Source organism: Vipera ursinii (assembly GCF_947247035.1).
Source record: "Vipera ursinii genome assembly, chromosome: 5".
In the NCBI taxonomy this organism is placed as follows: Eukaryota; Metazoa; Chordata; class Lepidosauria; order Squamata; family Viperidae; genus Vipera; species Vipera ursinii.
The window spans coordinates 26,769,303-26,782,966 of record NC_139518.1 but is presented as its reverse complement, the minus strand read 5'-3'; the positions used below and the strand labels follow the sequence as shown (position 1 = coordinate 26,782,966).

Below are 13,664 nucleotides of genomic sequence, written 5' to 3'. Positions count from 1 at the left end.
TACTATGCTGTTACAGCCAATGATACATAAGGCAAAGCAGCTTGAGCAATTATGGGACAAGCCTAGGAATGTAATCATATGTGGGCATCATTGCAAACCCTATGCTCTTGTGATCATTGACCTCCTTGCTACCACTTAGAAGAAGGCTTAAAGCACAGTTATCAGAGCTTTAGAATATTCCCATTTTATTTATTTTTATTTTATTTATTAATCCCATTTATAGGGCGATCTATCTTACAGAAGCGACTCTGGTTTAGTTGTAGTTTGTGTTTTATATCTGTTATTCTTTTTAACGCTGTTTTCATGGATATTTTTACTGTGTCTTTGTAAACTGTCAAGAGCTATTAAATGGACAGGCAACATATACATTTCTTGATAAACAAATAAGTGTTTTGTTTTAAAATTTTCAAGTTTCTTTTAGAACTGTCTTGAAAACAGCATAAGCAGAATTGCCCTTAACATTTTCCAGCTTGTGGCTACTATTTCTCTCCATCCTCAGTATGTCCATTAAATTAAGTTGTAGCATAACGAGGTGGGGATGACAATTATACCATTGCTAGTGCTGACATATTTAAAATAATTAAGGTTTTCCAACATGAAAAACATAAGCACTCCAAATCTGTTCAAATCAGAGTAAATCTTTATTACAGTCATAGACCAGCATAAGGAGCCTGATGTATAGTCATTGAAAAAAGCATATAGATATATAGAAATAAAACTATTTAAAGATTATGAAAAGCTAGAAGATATAAAATGTATATAATTAAAAATTAGATGAGATAGATAGATGATAGATGATAGATAGATAGATAGATAGATAGATAGATGATAGATAGATAGATAGATAGATAGATAGATAGATAGATAGATAGATAGATAGATAGATAGATAGATAGATAGTAAAAGAAGCAGTAGGACCACTACATGGATGTAGGAAAACATAAAGGCTAGTATGTGGAAGACTATCAAGTAACAAAACACTCTACCATGCTGAACTAGATGCTTATTAAATCTAGTTTATAGAAAAGCTCATCCAACAAATTTTGAGTGCTGTTCTACAGAATCTGGCAATATTGTATGTTAGACAAGTGTTGATGTCTGAAACCACAGGGTGATATAAAATTGTCCTGTCCATCCTGGGTATTTATGAAGTTATGGTGAGATGAGGTTGACATTAATGTTTCTATAGTACAGACACTGGAGAAGGATATGCCCTGTTGCTTCTGTGTGTCCAGCATTGGCTTTCAGGTATAGCTAAAAGGAGAGCATGAAATCATGCCAAAGTAAAGTGACTTCTATGTTTTGGTACTCTGAGTTTAATTAGTTATGCCATAAGGGGGCAGAGTACCTATTGGGTTCACTGACATCTGTGTCTGCTCTGTGCTATTCAATAAGTGTTTGGATTGATAATATTCCTCTGCTGTCTGAAGATCTGAACAGAAGCCCAAGTTTGAGATTTTAGTTGCTGCTATCTGTTTCAAGTCAAACCTGTATTTATTTAACATTTTTGTTTGTTTATAAATTTTATAAGCCACCCATCTTACTCAAGGAACTCTGAGAGTCTTTTTAATCCATCTCACACCCCTAAATTGTCCTTAATACATTCCAACAAACAATAACAGTGAATTTGTATTTTATTATTATTTTGCAATATTTCAATTAAATCATTAAAAATTACAAAAAAGAAAATATTGGAGAGAAAGAGAGATCTTCCTAGTCAATGTTTCTACACAGAAAGACACTAGTCTAGCCAAAGATATGTAACGAAAAACTTTGTTAATATAAACAACTGCTCTGAAACTCATTGAATTTGGTACACAATGCATTTTGACTTAAAATTTTTGTCCCAGTACTCATCATTTGTTTGGTACTCGACACACAAGCTAGAACTTGTCAGTGTCAAATGCCTTGTGACTCACTACATTATTTCTTATGGGAAAAATTTGTTTCGTACTTACGTTTTTGACACTCATTGCACTTCCTGAAACAAATTAATGATGAGCAGCAAGGTACCACTATTCTGTACTTGTATAAGAAATGCTGACCAGATTTCAAAGCTCTTGCTTTTTATTTTCTCCAGCCAATGAGCTAATGTTGCACTTTTGCTTTCTAGTGTTCTGTGATCCGAGGTTTAATTTGCTAAAATTTAACATTGTGGTCCAGTCTGAGTACATAAATATGAACATGAGGCTTTTGCATATGAACTGACTTCTGAGTTTTGTAACATTTTTTTTTTAAATCTTAACTTGGACAGAAACTGCATGACTAAAAAGTTTAGCTGGGAAAGAAACCAATTCCTTGTTCCTTTAATGGTTGGGACATTCACCAGATGGAGCCTGTCATACTTCTGCACAATAAACATCCCTCTTGTGAACTACATTTAAAGATAAGGAAGCTCTGTCTTCCTTTGCATCTGGATATTTTATATATTACTATTTATGTAAGAGGCAGAATTATATAAAAGCAATATGCTGCAGGTAGCCAGACTCTAAAGATACACCATAATCACCAAGGATAAAATATGGTGGTTTGTAGGGATGATGAAAAATACTAAGACATAGGTTCCATCCAAACACGGGGGGGGGGGGCGGAGGAAAAGGAGGCGGCCTCTTTCCATATGAACTCAAGTAATAATGGAAAGCAACTCTGGTTTTAGTTGTCATTTATGTTTTATATCTGTTATTCTGTTAATGCTGATTTCATGGATATTTTTACTGTGTTTTTGTAAACACTTAAGAACTGTTGAGGGGACAGGCAACATATTCATTTCTTACTAAAGAAATAAATGTTTTCTTTTAAACGTTTCAAAGTTGTTTTAAAAACTTTAAAAAAAAATTAAGAAGAGATTGGGCAACCATTTGCCTAAAATGGTATGGGGTTTCCTGCCTGAACAGGGGATTGGACTAAAAGACCTCAAAAGTCCCTTCCAACTCTGTTATTTTGAGCATTTGCACTATGTAATATTATTTAGAGGGACGCGGTGGCTCAGTGGGTTAGGACGCTGAGCTTGTCGATCGGAAGGTCGGCAGTTTGGCGGGTCGAATCCCGAGTGCCGCGTAACAGAGTGAGCGCCTGTTATTCATCCCAGCTTCTGCCAACCTAGCAGTTCGAAAGCACGTAAAAATGCAAGTAGAAAAATAGGGACCACTCCGGTGGGAAGGTAACAGCGTTCCGTGCGCCTTTGGCGTCTAGTCATGCCGGCCACATGACCACGGAGACGTCCTCGGACGAGCGCTGGCTCTTCGGCTTTGAAACGGAGATGAGCACCGGCCTCTAGAGTCGGAAACGACTAGCACGCATGTGCGGGGGAACCTTTAATATTATTTGTACTATGCTATATGAAGACCATTAACAATTTGTATCCAATTCTTTCTTTCATTCATTTTCTTGTATAGGTTGGAAAGCCTGGTGTAAATAAAAAAGCTATCTTTATAGACTGCGGCTTCCATGCCAGAGAATGGATTTCACCTGCTTTTTGCCAGTGGTTTGTACGAGAGGTTGGTGACAAAATATCATTGGCAGAAATTATTGACTCAGCTGAAAATAGAAGTGAATGGGATTGTAAAATTAAAGAAAAATTATTTACAATTCCACAACATATTCTCATTGTTATTCCAAAGTTGCTGTCTTTCCTATAAAATAGCCCTCTACTTTGATTTTTCATTTGATTTCCAGTTTGCATTTTGAAGCATAATTACACTGTGAACATGACACTGGAGTTTGCTATTGCAAAAAAAAAAATTCTGATTACCCCTTTGCAAAATTCTATTCACTATTAAGAGAAAATCCATTGCAATTAAACAAAATGTTAGGGTTGGAATAACAAATTGGGGAGGTCTTGTAAAAAGATATCATTAGATTATAATTAAAATATAATGAGCAGACTGTGCCATATAAAATGTATCTAATAATTAATGTACACTTCTAAGAGAAGTTTAAAGAAGCTGCACGTTCTCCAGAGTATGTCAAAAGAGTTAAGTTGCAGCTTCTTCTATTTTTGATGTCATAGCTGGTTTTTAATATCACTATTTATTGGTTTCTTAGGTTGTTGGGGTTTTTTAAGAATCTTAACATTGCCTAAGCATGCTGAAAATTTTGTCTTTCAATTCTGGTGATACTCAGTACTTGAGTTCACTTTTGTGGATATTTATTTCAGAAGACATGGACTTAAAAAATCTGGTACACGAAAGCCTAGCAACATGAGAGCATTATGGATTGGATTTCTCTGTTTCCTCAGATCTGCAGCCCTTTGTCTAGAGAAATATGTAGCCTTCATCTTTCTGGATCTGAATCAATGCAAGAGTTGACCATAGTCTGTGAAGGCACAGAAAAAGTTTTGATTATTGTTGTTATTCCTGCTTTTCTTTTAAATGCTCAAGGTTGGGTACATAGCATCTTCTCTTCCAATTTTTCCCCACAACTGCCCTATAATAAGGTTGGGTTAAGAGAGTTGAGTGGAACTTCAACAGCTAAAGGACCAACACATGGGTTTCCCCAATCCTAGTCCATCTTTACCACTACACCACATTATCTCTTTTTATGCCCAAATTTGTAATATTTGGGGTTAATGCCTTGCAAATAGAATAAGGAAATCCTAACTCTTACCCAAACCTGTCCTTTTCTGTGCTGTGGCAATCCTAAAGATTGTATTATAATTTCATGTACTCCCAGGATCATTTGGGGATGTAATCTCTTGTGCCATTTCACAGAAATCAGTTAATCAGGAGCATTCTGTTGTGCTCTGAAAAAGTTCACTCTAACTTCCTTTTTCCGCTGTTTTAATGCTTTGCATGAGCTGCTAGAGCTACACTCTTTTAACTGAATAAAGTACAGAACGTAAACAGGAGCATTGACAGATTTGCCATGGTGGCAGGATACAAATTCTTTTTGTGACCTTTAAAATGTGGAGAAGCAGTTTGAAAAGTTAAAATCATATTAATGTATTTGCTATTCAGATTCATCTTTCCTTATCCCTTCCAGTATTGCAACAGAAAGCAATTTTTTTCCTTATTTACAATATTACAGTTATCAGATCTAATCAGAGACTCCATTATTGTCATCTATTAAACATTTAACATATTTACTGTCATATATTTTGATTAATGGGGAAAGCTATAGAATTTCTAAAATAATCACAGATATCATTATAACAAATTAATTTTTCATATTTAGAACCCTAATCTATCAATTAATATTGGAGATAGGTATTCACAGAATACTAAAAGGATCTCTTTCAGTGACATCCTAATTTCTAAACAATATAAATTCTATGACTCTTTATGAATTTTCTCCAAAGTCTATATTCATTTAGCAATTGGTATCAGTATTACCAAACTGACGATAATTGACAAGCAGCTGAAATTAGAATTAGTGCTCTTGATTCATGCTGCTGTTCTTGCTTCTTTCAATATTTTTCTTCATATCCCTATTCCTGTGCCAAAACATGTAATATTATTTGGTAATCATGCAAATGAAAATGACATCAGGCCAGTCATTTAGATTATCCTTATCACCTGTCTCTGTGGTTTGTATGTAGGCTGTTCGAACCTATGGAAAAGAAACCATTATGACTGAGCTTCTGAATAAGTTAGACTTCTATGTCTTGCCTGTCTTGAATATTGATGGTTACGTCTATTCTTGGACAAAGGTAAATAATACACAATAAGCAGGTCATAATTATTGTATCAATTATTTTTCAAAAGGTACATTCACAAATCTGTTCCATTTCAGAGTCGCATGTGGAGGAAGACTCGTTCTGTAAATGCTGGTAGTACATGCATTGGTACTGATCCCAACAGAAATTTTGATGCTGCATGGTGCAGTAAGTATCCTGTACCCTAAGAAGGAAAATCTATGCTCCAATCCTATGTTGATCATGATGAATTCTTAAAGTTTACAAACATCAACTCTAGTTGAGTTCAAAATTCTTAATGCAGTGCTACGAAAATATTTTTATTTTATTTTATTTTAATTTATATCCCGCCCTTCTCCGAAGACTCAGGGCGGCTTACAAGCTTAGCAGTAGCCTTCATTCTATGTATATGCCTGCTTATTAGGGCTTTCGCCCCCCCCAAGCGGCATTATTACAAAGTCAGCTTATTGCCCCCAACAATCTGGGTCCTCATTTTACCTACCTCGGAAGGATGGAAGGCTGAGTCAACCTTGAGCCTGGTGGGACTCGAACCTGCACTAATTGCAGGCAGCTGGTGTTACTTAAGGAGGCATTAGCCCACTGCTCCACCAACAACACTTGACCAATTTAATGTCCAGACATAGGTTTTCAAAGAAAATAAGATCAAATTCTTCTCTGGAAATATACTGAAATACTAAAATATATTGTAGAGAAATTTTAAACATCTCTAAGAAGGAAGTAGTTTGTGGTTTAGAACTGAACTCTATTCCACATAAGTTGCATGGTTTTTCTCTCTGTCAGCAAGAGGCAAAAAAAAACCTTTCCTCTTTTCAGAGAACAATATACATATATACAAATAAAATAAAATCTGAGTCCATATAATGCTGTGTGCAATATACTTTGAATTAGCCTGACTCCTCCCACATAAATAACATATTTCTAGAAACTAATGAGCAAAGTATTTTTTGTTAGTTTTTACATGAAGCATATTCACACTAGGAGTGATGTGGAAGAGCAAAATAAAATATTCACTTGCATATATTAACACAAAAAATATTGTCCTAGGGTAAAGTCTTGTTAAATAAGCTTTGCAAATCCCTTAAGAGAGCTCCTTCAAAATGCACAGGAGCAGATACTAATTTCTGCTTTTGGAATTATAAAAACAACTGCTGGGTACAGCTTCACAAAGCCAAATAACTATGCAGTTACACTCATGTGGAGAGAGCTGGAAGCAGTTTCCAAAGTGGCCTTGAACTTGTAACAAGACATAGCTGCTTTAAAAATTCAAAAAGTAGTACAATAGTACCTCAGTACCCATTATTAATTAGTTTCAGGAGGCACAATGAGTACCAAAAATGATGGGTACCAAACAAGGAATAATGTAGTGAGTCACAAGGGAGCCAAACTGACAGGTTCTAGCTTGTGTGTCGAGTACCAAACAAACAATGAATACCAGGGCAAATTTTTCATGTCAAAATGAGTTGAATACTAAATTTGATGAGTTTCAAAGCAGTTGAATACCAAGGAATCACTGCACTATAGGCACTCCAACGAATTTCAATACATCTTCCTCAAATCACTGTCACAGCCTCAAGAAATACTGCCTGGTAAAATATATGCAGTATATTCCACAATGCTGTATGCCAGCTTCACTAACTGACACTCTCCAGAGTTGTTGCCATCTTCATATCTTGCAACTTATAGAAATATTAAACAGGAAGTAGGCCAAAACCTGAGATTAATGTTTTTATGTGATCTTGACATCAAAGGGCACCAAGCTGATTAAATGCACATGATCTACTCTGGCAGGCTCCAATTTCCTCAGAGAGAGAGAGAGAGAGAGAGAGAGAGAGAGAGAGAGAGAGAGAGAGAGAGAGAGAGAGAGAGAGAGAGGGAGGGAGGGAGGGAGAGAGGGAGAGAGAGAGAGAGAGAGAGATGTAATCTCATTTTTTTAGCTATAAGGTCAGAGCAATGATGATAGGTAACATTAAACAACAATAAAACTTGGAGAATATAATTCTTTCTCCTGGGAAGAAATCAATGAATAAAATATTTTAAACCACTGAGCCAATTTTTCTCTAAAGTAGATGCCTATTTCTAAGAATTGCTTGTCAGACAAACTGAAAAACATTGTGAATTATAGCAGACAGTGTGAGGAGATGCAGAATTATGCAGGGTAGTGTTCCATTCAATGTCCACATTTTCATTGCATATAGATGCTAATTAGGGAACATATCAAACTCTTTCTGTGCAGAAGCAGGATTTTGATTAGATCAAAATAGCCCCTCACATTTATGGGTTAAATGAATATATATTAGTATCTCTATATAATCCCTTTTTAATGTGCTCTAAACAGTTGGGTGTCTCAGTGGAAGTAAGCCCATAATTTATATAGCCCACTTCACAATTCACGTATCCTGTCACACAGAGATATTATTTTGTAATAACAATAGCCTCCGTCCATTTTCTTACATCTATTTGGTCATCTCTGAAAAACTAATTGCACAGTTAGTTAACTGCACTACTTCAGTGCCAGTTTTTTCCAAATAGTTTTGAACAATGAGATTGATTGGAGAAGTAGATGAAAGAAAGCATGTTTGGTTGTGAGAAAGAAAATTGTGGAGGTGATATTCAGAGTGATGAAGTAGTGAACAGGAAAGCATGATAAAATATTACTTTCAAAGCTACTTTTAAAAGTAACCAGTCATACTATTACTTGAGACCTAGCATAATGTATAGTGGCTAAAAGGATCATGTCATTCTCAGTCTGAATCTTCCTTCTGCCTTGATAGCATGACATGTCCTTGTGCAGACCATTATCTCTCACCCTTCCTCCATCTATTTCCATCTACTTCACACTGAGTTGTAATATTTGTTTGCATGCTCTTCACAACCAGCCATTATAGCTTGCAACAACTCATAGCTAAAACAACCATGACTTAGTATAATGTGTGAATCCAGTCATTGATAGACTAACAGATATATAAAAGGTTTTGAAAATTTTAAAATGCTATGCAAATGTTTCATCCTGTTATTAGCCGGCTCAATGATACTTGCATAGTAAGTTAAAACTGAAAATTAAAAAACATAAAATCAATAGGAAGCCATTAAGGCACACTTTTTCTGCCTTTTAGACCAACCTATCATGTCTAATTTTTCTGCCCACTTCATTCAGCTGTTGGTGCTTCAAGAAATCCCTGTAGTGAAACCTATTGTGGTAGTAAACCTGAATCAGAAAAGGAGACCAAAGCTTTGGCTGACTTCATTCGAAGAAACCGTTCAACTATCAAGGCTTACTTGACCATTCATTCTTATTCCCAGATGCTCCTTTATCCATACTCTTATACTTATGACCTAACATCAAACAATGTAAAACTGGTAAGTAGAATTCGGTGACGATAAAGTTGAAAGTTGTATTAGTTGTGAACCTTTCAGCAAATAATTTATCTTGGGCTGCAATTTGAGATGATTCAGTTTTGCGATATATTTGTTTCCTGTCTATTGCTGAATCATCTTAGAACAAATGTCTGCCCCCTTGAGTTAAAAAATGCAATTTTAAAAAACTGTTTTAATTAAACAAGGTGTATATGAATTGAGTTATATGAATTATGAAAGAAACATAATCTATTAGAATTAAGACTTGGACTTTTTTTACAGAATATAGAGGAAGAGAATTCATTCATTAACCCTCAAATCTGTATGTCAACTATGTTATATCCCAAAGCCCGAGGGGTGCCCCAGGAGTTGGTCCTCTCTCCCCTCCTGTTCAACATCTATATGAAGCCACTGGGTGAGATCATCCATGGTTTCGGGGTGAGGTATCATCAATATGCTGATGATACCCAGCTTTTCATCTCTACCCCGAACCAACCCAGTGATGCCCTCGACGTGATGTCCCGCTGCCTGGAAGCGGTATGAATCTGGATGGGGAAGAACAGGCTCCAGCTCAACCCAGCCAAGACTGAGCGGCTCTACGTACCGGCATCTCATTTAGTCCAAGAGGTTCCATCTTTGGTTATGGGAGGAGAGGTGTTACCTCCCATTGATAGGGCGCACAACTTAGGCATCCTCCTGGATACACAACTCAGTTTTGAAGATCATATAGGAGTTGTGGCCAGGGGGGCTTTTGCTCAGGTTCGCCTGGTGCACCAGTTGTGCCCCTATCTGGACTGAGATGCTCTACGTACAGTCACTCATGCGCTCGTTACCTCCCGTATAGATTACTGCAATGCTCTCTACATGGGGCTGCCCTTGAAGACCCCCCCAGAGGCTCCAGCTGGTGCAGAATGCGGCTGCTTGGGTTGTGATATGGGAGTATCCCGATACTCCCATATTACACCCCCTCCTGCGTGAGCTGCATTGGTTACCGGTTGCCCTCCAGGTGAGATTTAAGATGCTGGTTCTTACCTATAAAGCCCTACATGGCTTAGGCCCGGGATATTTGCAGGACCGTCTGCTGCCAGGAATGACCTCCCATCGCCCGGTGCGCTCACACAGGGAGGGCCTCCTCAGGGTGCCGTCAGCTAGACAATGTCGGCTGGCGACCCCCAAGGGGAGGGCCTTCTCTGTGGGAGCGCCAGCCCTGTGGAATCAGCTTCCCCTTGAGCTTCGGATGGCCCTGGATCTCCGGTCCTTTCGTCGCGACCTCAAAACATTTCTTTTCCATCAGGATGACCTGATGGGGTTTTTAAAAAGAAAATGTTTTTAATATTTTATCACTAGGGCTTGTTAGTTTAAACTTTTTTTAACATTTGTATTATTGTGTTTTATTGTTGTTAGCCACCCTGAGTCCCAATCATAAATAAATAAATAATAAAGCCATGTCCTTCTTATACCGAATTTGCTCATTTAAAGGACAAAGTTCACTTGTCTTCTTTTCATAGAGGACAGTCTTGTTAGCTGAGGTCCAGTGAACCATGCTCTCCCTCACTTTCCAACTTGTCTCAAACTTTTCAGCACCTTAGTTTAATTTTTATAACGCTTAGGTTGCCACCTCTCTATTTTTCCAGACAGGCAATTTGCCTTCTTCCCACCATACCTCTATTCCTTTGAATGATTAAATGGAAACATTAAACCAGGGTCCAAGGGATATGAAGTCTCCTTCTCACTTCAATCAAGACAGATTGCTTTGACTATAAAGGACTAGTCTTAAATTTACAACAGGTGTTTGGATGTATCTTGAATGACTGGGAAAATACTAGCTGCGACTTTCTTAGAACAGGAGTGGTTATCTAGGCATATATTTCTCAATTTTGTTTTCAGATAACTTTCTTTGCCTATTACTAGTGTATCTCCACACATTCTCACCTTGTTTAAAAACAAAGGGGAGGCAGGGAATAAATAGCAGTGAAGACACAGGCAAGTCAATTCCAAAATAATGTACTGCTTAATTAGTCCCAAACTAATTAAACATTGACCCAGAAATGGCCAGAGAGTATATTTTCTATCACAGACGTACTAAAGAGTTTATTTCGTTTCCCTTTTCTTCTGAACAAATAGTATTTTTTCATACGAAGTTCTTCTTTTATGTTATATTCATTTTTAACTTAATTTTAAAAGTTAATATCAATAGACAAAAACCACTTTCCTGTCAAGGGACAAAAATTAACTACTAACTCTGACAAGACACTCTATGTGAGGCTGACCTGCATAGACTATTTAAACTGCTGAAGAAGCAACCATTGGTTCGACAGTAATGCAGAAACACAACAGATTTCATACATGGTTAAAATAAGAAAGAAGGTGAGGTATCAAACAAAATCAAAGTCCAAAGATAAAATTCAGATTCAAGAACCGGATTTTAGCAAAGGGAGGTTAAGCAGTACCTGTAGATTTTATTCTGCTCGTGTCATTGCCAACCCTAGGGGGAAGTGCTCATCTCCAGTTCAAAAATGAGGTTTGGCCAGGAACATATAAGGTTATTAGTTGGGAATGAGATTCTAGATTGGATTATGCAACACACTAAACATAATGTAGTTTGCTTTTGGCATTATAGTAATTTATCATCAGTCGGAATCTTGACAATGCCATTTAATACATCATTTTTGCTTTCTTTGTTGATGCACAGGAATAACAATAGATATGCATTCCTTGTCCAAGATAATTCCTAAACTAAGTGCCTTAGAACATTATACAATAGAATTTTTTTGAACATTTTAATATTTCTTTAGTTCTTTCGTTAGGAATATTTGAAAAGTAAAAGTATCTGACACTAAAATACATTATGACAAATTTCAAAAATTGAGAGGATTTTAATTTTCAGTTGCCAGAATGGTCATGTACTGTGTGAATTCAGACAGATTCATAATATTTCCCAAGTGGAAATATCAAGATTTGGGCCAGAGAGAGAAAGTAAGAACAGATTAATAGTTTTGCTTTGGACATTTTGGACAATTTTTATTTGATGGTGTTATGCTAGATTATATACATTTTTATCCTTAAACCACAATGTTTTAACAAGTATTATTCAAAGGGTAGATCCATTTGTCCCTCCTTTTGCCTTTAATTTAACAAAGCAATATTTAACTGAAATCCAATAGTATAAAATTGATAGATTACAATAGAATTCTCTTGTCCCTGGTTTAAACAGCATTCAGATTCTCATAGAATTTGTGTTATTTTAGTGATCTAACTTTAGTATGGGAAAGAGGAAATATGTTTGGTGATTTTGTTCCCATAATGTTCTTAACCAGATCAGTTAAGATTAGCCTGTAATGATAATGCTTTTTATCAGAATGTTATCTTATTTCATTTCTGTTCTAACATGAAATATGATAAAGAAAACTGGCAGACGTATGATAAAATAAGTGCTCCAACCACAGTCTGACATGTCTCTTTAAAAATATCCCCTTCTGTACTAATCTTTTAGAACTTGGTTTCGCACCTTTATATTTCTGAGAGTTACACTGACAAATGTTTATTGAATGAATGGAGATGGAGTGATGAAGTCTTCATCTTCTCTCCCTATTTACACTTTCCATGAGTTTTTCCGAAGGCCTGAATAAAGCCTGTAAACGTACAATTTGGATTCACATCACTTATTACAGTTTTTCATGTTTCGGGGTCCCATGAATAACTTTTTAAAGGAAAAATGAAATCCCTGGGCTTAATTCAGCATTTTTAAATAATGGAATCCAGAAACATAAACATCCATCCTTAACCATGTTCATGCCCAAGTGATAAAATGTGTGACATTGCACAAAAGTATATTAAAACACAAGTCTTTGTCACACATCTATTTCTTATTTCCTTATTCCTTATTTCCATTTTCTTATTTCCCCCCCATTTCCTCACTGTGAATGCCTATGCTCACCACTAGTTATATTTCTTCTTAAACTATTTCTTTGGTTCCATGGTATAATATAACCTGACTCAGTTTGTTTTTTTCCAAACCAATTGGGGATTCAGTTAATATTTTCTTAATTCTGTGAAGTAAGTTGCAATGGAGTATGAATAAGAAAAGCATATGTTAACACAAAATGAGCAAATATACACACAGACACACAAAGATAAAATTTAAGGGAAACTAAATTTGGGACAGCATTTGCAAAAATCCCCCCCAAAAAAGAGGAAAATTGCAGATACAACTGAGTACAGATTTTGGGTACTGTTGATGCAAAAAGAGTGGAATGAACTTAGCACTGGAAAAATTAGAAACTGAGTAAAGTTGTCTTGACTAATTATCGTGTCCCTTTCTGTAATCCTTGTTTATTGCAGACGAATAACTTGTGTAATGTAAATTCCACCAAGAGCCAGCTGCTTTAGAAAAGAAATAACTAACAAAAATTCATACTATTTGCAATATATCTTCAGTTGCTCTCAACTGAATGATGAATCATATTATACTACTGTAGTATGCTTTCATTCATACATACATTGTATACATATAACAAACCTATGCATGCATACATATATGACATTATTTTTGGCAAAGTGACTAGAATCCAAAGAATAGTCCTATTGATTGGATAAAAAACAAAGATAACATTCCACAGACCTATGCATGCACACACACATCCCCTGAACAAGAAAC

At 36.2% G+C, this 13,664-nt stretch overlaps 1 protein-coding gene across 1 annotated transcript in view; it reads left to right on the top strand.

Moving 5' to 3' along the window:
* Positions 1 to 13,664, top strand: part of LOC310641645 (carboxypeptidase B-like) — a gene marked incomplete at both ends in the record, with an annotated part of 28,259 nt that overhangs the window by 11,880 nt on the left and 2,715 nt on the right. Inside the window, 4 exons of the mRNA XM_083364882.1 lie at positions 3,396 to 3,497; positions 5,537 to 5,647; positions 5,731 to 5,821; positions 8,808 to 9,010. Coding sequence (XP_083221008.1) covers positions 3,396 to 3,497; positions 5,537 to 5,647; positions 5,731 to 5,821; positions 8,808 to 9,010 — 507 coding nt within the window. The remainder of the gene's footprint in view (positions 1 to 3,395; positions 3,498 to 5,536; positions 5,648 to 5,730; positions 5,822 to 8,807; positions 9,011 to 13,664) is intronic.